General features: G+C 39.5%; 1 protein-coding gene across 1 annotated transcript; it reads right to left on the minus strand.

Moving 5' to 3' along the window:
• Window positions 1–63: 63 nt before the first annotated feature.
• LOC115404582 (aldo-keto reductase family 1 member D1-like) lies at window positions 64–4058 on the minus strand. Its single transcript, XM_030113989.1, has 9 exons — window positions 3871–4058; window positions 3559–3726; window positions 3104–3220; window positions 2888–2965; window positions 1690–1812; window positions 1407–1516; window positions 1130–1295; window positions 950–1032; window positions 64–869 (listed from the first exon to the last, which is right to left on the minus strand). Exons 1-9 carry the CDS (start codon window positions 3961–3963, stop codon window positions 827–829), a joined length of 981 nt encoding a protein of 326 aa, XP_029969849.1. The 5' UTR covers window positions 3964–4058; the 3' UTR covers window positions 64–826.
• Between the last annotated feature and the right edge of the window lie 3096 nt (window positions 4059–7154).

Consider the following 7154-nt stretch of genomic DNA (forward strand, 5'->3'; position numbering starts at 1 on the left):
TAAATTAAAACTGGCCACGGTCACTCAACTGACTGCATTAAAGATAAAAAGGCGACTTTGTTCTCCGTTTGTGTTTAAAACTCATTTTATTTAAATACAGTTCCATTAAAAGATCATATAAATGCAATATTTAATACCATTTACTGTAAAACAGAGTTGCATTGAGAAACACTGTAGTGTTCGAAAAGTACATTGAAGATGCTGATAATGCACACAAAAGTACAAAAATTTGTGTTCATTGACAATTTCTTTTGTTGATCAATGCCTTTGTTCATTAAACAGTTAGGAAAAAATACAGTTTTGAAAAGTGCAGAATTCATAGGGAAAATGTATTTGTGGAATGAGCTGTAGAGCTGGGCAAGTAGTTTGGACACATTCAAAAAATGACCTCTAAATCCTCTCTGATGCTAATTGCCCAGTTGCATGTTCCTCAATATGTCACCATTTAAAAGACAAATCAAAAGACTTTCAAATGGTCTAAAAAAAAAAAAAAAAAAAAACTACAGCCAGGAGGCATTTTCTAATATGAAACAATGTATAAAAAACTTCACTTAATTTTCATGATGTAATTTAAATCATCTTCCAAATAATAAATGTTCATCTAAATCAAAAACATGAATTAAAAAAGTGACACATGATCATGATTACATGGAGCAGTATTATATTATGGATAATGCCAGCCTACTTTGGTTAAATTAAACCATATTAATTTAAGGTTAAATTTTTGAAAATTGTCAATGTGTCAATGTAAATATATCTGGAATAAAACAAAGTGAAAATTCAGATGAATTATTCTTTTCTTCATCAAATTCACACCAGGTCATGTCTAATAGTCGTCGTGAAACGGATACTCTGGATGATCAGCCCACCTGTTGAGTGAATACAAACTGTTATTTGCTTGGTAGGGGAAGTCAAACATCACAACCGACAGCTGCAGTACTGTACTCACATGAGGAGCTCCACAAAACGAATGTTTTTGTTCAACCCTTCAATGTCCTTCATTTCAGCCTCAGAGAGGGAGAAGTCAAATATCTGTGAATCAGTGATAGAAAGTTTTATCTGTGTGGTTGTCACGGTATATAAGTGCACATTTAAAAGGTCTCCCTGATTAAATTCAGTGCAGACATACATCAAAGTTCTCCTTTATCCGTTTCGGGTTGAAGCTCTTTGGGATGACCACCACTCCTTTCTGGACATTAAACCTCAAGGCCACCTGGGCTGTCGTCTTTTTGTGCTTTTTCGCAATTGATGTCAGGAGTTCGTCCTCTAACAGTGGTGGGCATTTTAAATTGACCCTGTTTAAACAAAACAGGTTGACCTCTGACACCGCAAGTCACATCACATTTTATTTTCCCTCACCAAAGCACAACATTATGTAAATGTATCTCCAACCTAACAAATATTACCAGGACGGATCTCTCGATGTTCCCAGGGGGCTGTAACCAACAATGACGATATCCTTATGTCTGCAGTACTCCAGCAGCTTCGGCTGGGTGAAATAAGGGTGGCATTCCACCTGTGTTCAGATGCATTTGTTTAACAGATGAAAATTAGAACACTGGATGCTGTATTACTATTCATTTAACCAAAACATTCTACACAATTGTATTAACAATCTAAAACAATTGCATCTCTATATATCATCTTCTATAATCCACAATTAGACAAGGATCAATAATGTGTCTGTACCTGATTGGACACAGGTTTATGTTTCAGTCCCGGTTTGTTGAGTATCAACTCCAGTTGTCGCTTGTTGAAGTTTGAAACTCCAAGAGATTTCACAAGTCCAGCATCTTTGCAGGCTTCCATTGCCTGTGGGGGGGAAAAAAGGTTTCTTAGTAACGAAGCGAGTTGCAGTGGGTTAGGCAACAGCAAGTTTAGCAATCAGATCAACACATTAATGGCATAATTTTGGCCCTGAAATTCTAAATCAGCATGTGGCAGGTCAGCTATGATGAGCGCCAGATAGATTGAGCAAGTTGTCCGTAAAAGTTTGGATGATCTAAGTCATGAATTTTCTCATGACAAAGTTCCTTTTCTTTCCAGTTCTGTTTTTAATTATGTTTTGCACAGCGGAACAAAAGGTTACATCTGCTAGACACATGCTATTAAATTGTCACACATGACAAGTTGGAAAAGCTGTAAATCAAATACAAAGTCAAAGTAATAAAAAAAATTGCAGATCCACCAAAAGTAAACTAAATTGCGTAGGACTATGCGCCGACATATGTGGCAGTAACCTTGAGACATCAGTGAACATCATGCAAAAAAAAAAAAAAACATCAAGTGGGGGTTAGTGCTATTTAATAAAAGTCAGTTTTGTTGGCAGTTCAACAATACGTATGGCACAGAGAGAAATGAAAGTGCACTGTCCCTTCATAACATCAAATAGTAAAATGCACATTTCCATAGTAGCAGCGAAAGTAGAACACTCGCAATGCTGCAACGCAGATGGCGTTCACTGCAGTGTATATGCCATCAAGGCAGGGGAAGGAGACAACTGCCATCCTCCCCGCTGAGGAAAGGTCCTCTGTGATGTGCAAACCCTCTCCAGAGCATCACCATTAAAGCCCAGCGGTGCATGTTGGGTGCACAGTCTAATGAAGTCCACAACAATCTTCTCAGCACACATCTTCAGGGGACCCTGGTGTTTAGCATATTGATTGGGTGTGTTGCTGCCAGCTTTTACAGCCTGTGGTGTGCAGGTTGAAAAGTCTAAGATCCACTTCCCCAGCGATGTGTTGATGTGTGCTGCTCGATCATGTCTTAAATTAAATTCCAATGGCTCTGAATTAAAGCGTTGAAACATTTTCACAGTAGGTCAATATAGCAATGTCGATTAAATTACTGGAAACTTTTTTTAAGAAAGACAATGATCACATCTCACCTCCCATGTAGCACAGAGGTCCGTTTTATGATAAATGTGTTTCCCATTTGCATCTGTAGGGTAGAAAGTGTCTCCTGGCTTTAAAACAGAACATTTTCAGAATATTTAGAGGGTGAAACAAGTGATATTTCAAGTTTTTGTGCAAATACATTTGTTGCACAAGTTGTTTTTTTTTTTTTTTTTGTTTGTTTATTATAACAATCCAGAACAGCGTACCTGGAAGGCTGTCGGCATCTCTACAATGTAAAGGTCGACATAATCCAGCTGCAGTGTCTCCAGGGTTCTCTCCAAAGCAGGTCGCACCAACTCTGGGGGGTGAAAAGTGTTCCACAACTGCAAAATGAACACAAGAAGGACTTGTGATTTTTTTACAGGTAGTGCTAGGTAAAGAGTCCAAAGATCAAGAGACAAACTATCCAGTGCACTTTGATCCAGTAGTCCCCCTGAGTCCCCTCCAAAAACCACACATTCTTCAGCACAGTTCAAACTATACATAATCTCAAGCAATCACTGTTGCTTCATGGAGGTTTTTTTTTATTTTTTACCTCCAGTAGTGCATTAAACCATGCACTCTTGTCATTATGTATCTTTTTTGTGCATTTTCTCCTGGGATTGTGCATAAACGCGTGTCACTGTTGAGCACACAGCGCTCCCTAATGTAATCCGATTACCTTCCCACAGTAGAAGATCTCCTCTCTCTTCACAGTTCCGTCTGCGATCTTGTCCCTGATGGCTTTCCCCACCTCGTGCTCGTTGAAGTAGACCAGCGCTCCGTCGATGTGCCTGTATCCCGTCTCGATGGCCAGTCTGACGGCCTCATACGCGGTTCCTTCAGGAGTCTGTGTCAACGCAGCTGATTCAGTGACTCACACGTTCAACTCAGCAATCACAGCCAGGCTTGTGAGATTTCACTCTGAAATCTCCTGAACCTGAATTAAAGTGATTTTTTTTTTTTTTTTTAAAGTTAGATGCGTCTTACTCACCTCGCGGGGGTTGGCATAGGTCCCCAGTCCTATCAGAGGCATGCTGTTTCCATCACTCAGGCTCACAGAGTGGTTTTCTGCTGTCAGCTCCATGTCCACGAAATGCACAACAGTTCAGGATCTTCTCACATCAACAGCGTTGCACCACAGTCCTGCTCTACTACCACGTTGCTCTTTGACCACAGCTGAGCAGCTCCTCCCTGAAAAAAGAAAGAGGGGGAAAAAAAAAAACACATGCGCATGCTTCTTCATGACAGCCTGCATAGTGACAGGCAGATAATAAAAGCTTTATCTAAATTAAAGATCTGTTTTACGTCATGCTTGGCGAACATAAGGTTGACACAGTCCTTCCTCTGCAGGTACTGCAGTAGATCTGCAGGTTTGAATGAATTCTTCCTCATGTTTTTTTGTCAGAGTTGGCACAGTCCAGGGGACACAGGTGTAAAATTTATGGCAATCCAGATCCAAGACGTCAAATCACATTTTACTATTCAACAGCACATGTAAGACAATTTGTTTTTCCCAGTAAACATAACACTTTGCATTCCACTGAGAAGTAAAGGTATAACCTGCACCTAAATAATGGAGCAATAGTGAATCACTCTAATTCAGCAAACACGTGGAGAGAAGTGGCTTCAAAAAGTAGGTCCAATTAATCAGCTTGACAGGAAGAGTTATGGCAGTAATCTGAAGTTGGTGGTCAAAGCAGCTGAAACATAATAACTGTCATGCTGCTGAAAAATACACTGAGCAACATAAGAAGATGATCGACATGGAAAGAGAATCTGAAAAACACAAAGAGTCCAAACGGATCGTGGTGTGGTCTTCGAAGGCAAGCATCACTATACATGCTCTGAAGAAAGGCTGCATGGAGCATGCGCGTCTTTATACATATTCCATCCATCCTTCAATCAACTAAGCAATCAATTTTTAAGAAAACCAGTATCAAACGTTTTGACACAGTCAAAAGGCCTCTGTGGTTGAAAGTTAACCACACAATAAAAACTAGAATGACGAGATGTTTACAGCCTCACAACACCAGGCGTTACCTTTCAACCCAAGACTTAGTGAAAGGCGACAACCATCAGCGTATAAAAATGGCTGTTATGCAAGTGTTCTCAGAAAACAATGTACAAGTGTTTTGGAACTTGTTTTATGAATTTCTGCTTGTCATAATGAAAAAGATAAAAATCGGATTTAAGATGGTACATCTTGTAACCACATCCAAGCTGAGGTGGAACTTTGATTTAACAAGATAGCAGCAAAGCTTGATGGATGGAGTGCTGATTGTGTTCGATTAAATTCCATGTACTCCACCTGCATACAAACTGCATACAAAGATTATGAGGGAGAACTCACCAACAATGGTTCGCTCAGTGTGGAAAAGCTGCTAAAAAGGAAATTTACATAGATGTACTTTGAAGGGGAAAAATAAACTAGTTGTAGTGCATTGAAAAAACTGAAATTGAAAAGTTTAACAGCTGGGTGAAAGACTGGTTCTTGTTTCCAGCCAAACACAATGCAACACCAGCCCAAATCTCAACATGTAGAAAATCTTCTTAAAGCTTCAGAACTCCACGTCATAAGCACACAACTGCTATAAATAAAGAAAGAGAAAAAGTAACAGACAGGATTTCCTCAGACAGAGCATTCGGACTAACAAACAGCCTACACAGAGTGCCAGTGTGATCGAATACGAACAAAGCAACCAACCAAACACACACAGACACACACACCCACAAAAAAAAAAACACACATGCTGACACAAACTCACATGTAAAGTTGATCTGACAAACATTTCTCTTTCACACACAGCCATAACAACAGCGATACTATATGTTGCCTTCACTTGAACTGAGGAATATTGAACAGTCAATGAAATATAGAAATGCAGGCTGAGTGATCCACCGAGCGACCAAATCTCCCCAATGATTGCTGCTGAGGTTTAAAAGTGTTTGATGTCCACCTGTTCCTGCCCAGACCGGAACACACCTCCATGAGGCTGGAGAGGAGTGAAAGAGATGGATTATGATTATCACCATTATCATGATGAGAACAGGGGACAGCCCGAGCTGTTATTGTCATGTGCTTACCAAGCTTGAAAGATGTACTGTTAAAATGTGAACATATGAACATGTTCCAGAGATAACGACAGTCACATGAGTGTCTCAAAGACTGTGAGTTAAGTCCAACCCATCTGTCAGAGCAGGCCCAATGAAATAAAATGGTTGTTAAATTCCCTTTCGAGGAGAGGCACTCAAGGGACTGTTCTGCAAGTTTTTCTCTGCGCTGAACATTACTTTTGGTTTTTAATGAAATAAACTTTAACAATCTTTAGTCAGTTGTTTGGCATTTAAGGATTAAATTACTAGTGGGAGATTATGGATGGTAAAGTCCCCAGACTCCAACAGGAGGAGCAGTCCTGTGCCATACTTTAACAACGTCACATTGGAAAATGCCCTCTCAGCATCAGAAATGGGAAATGTGAGCAATCAGATCGCACCCAGAGCGAGTTTTTTGGTTTCTGTGTGTTAAACAGTTTCCAGTTTTGTGTTCCCAACACTCAGCAGACCATACAGAGTGCTTCAGTGGAGCGGGATGGGATCAAAGGGATAGTTTTACACTGTGAAAGTTTATTTCAAGGATAAAAGGCAGTTTGTGAAGTTCACTCTGCAAAGATTAGGGGCAATGCCTAAGTGGAAAAACATTACAATTCACAAATCTTATTCTTTTTCAAACAGAACAAATCATGCACCGAGCATCAAATGACTCAACCCCATCTAATCCCAAAAAGCAAATGCAAAAATGAATGTTATCAAACTTATCAGTTTGATTTCATACGGTTTTAAGGAAGGATTTTCAGAGTGGAGGCCTAAGATACAGATACAGATACTCCCCCAAGTTTCGGGGAGTTAGGAATGGGTATGGAAGTGATTTGGGAGATTATATGCATTACTTCTTTCCAAAATGTTTGCTTTTTCTCACATTCCCAGATACAGTGGAAGATGAGCCTTTATGAGAATGACATTTCACACAGGTATCTGGATTTTCTATTTATTTGTTTAGTTGTCTAAAATCCTCTTACCTGAGGTGTTTCTTCCCAAATATACAATATGTGGTTAAAGCTCATCACAAAAATGTGTACTCCTGACTTTAGCAATCTTGAGTATTTCACTAGCAGTAAAAGTAGCTTTTTTTTTTCTTTTTTTTTTTAGCTGGATAACCATATCCAATAAGACTTGCCACTGTCAGCTGTTCAGTTCTATTTCAGTGTTGTGTTACGT

Source organism: Salarias fasciatus, chromosome 17 (genome assembly GCF_902148845.1).
Source record: "Salarias fasciatus chromosome 17, fSalaFa1.1, whole genome shotgun sequence".
NCBI classification, from domain to species: domain Eukaryota; kingdom Metazoa; phylum Chordata; class Actinopteri; order Blenniiformes; family Blenniidae; genus Salarias; species Salarias fasciatus.

Excerpts from the sequence above, each read along its gene's own strand:
- LOC115404582 (XM_030113989.1), bottom strand. The coding sequence starts at position 3,963 with ATGGAGCTGACAGCAGAAAACCACTCTGTGAGCCTGAGTGATGGAAAC. Across the intron at positions 3,221-3,558 it reads AGATCTTCTACTGTGGGAAG|TTGTGGAACACTTTTCACCC; the intron begins GTAATCGGATTA and ends TTCATTTTGCAG. Across the intron at positions 870-949 it reads CGTTTTGTGGAGCTCCTCAT|GTGGGCTGATCATCCAGAGT; the intron begins GTGAGTACAGTA and ends TTCACTCAACAG.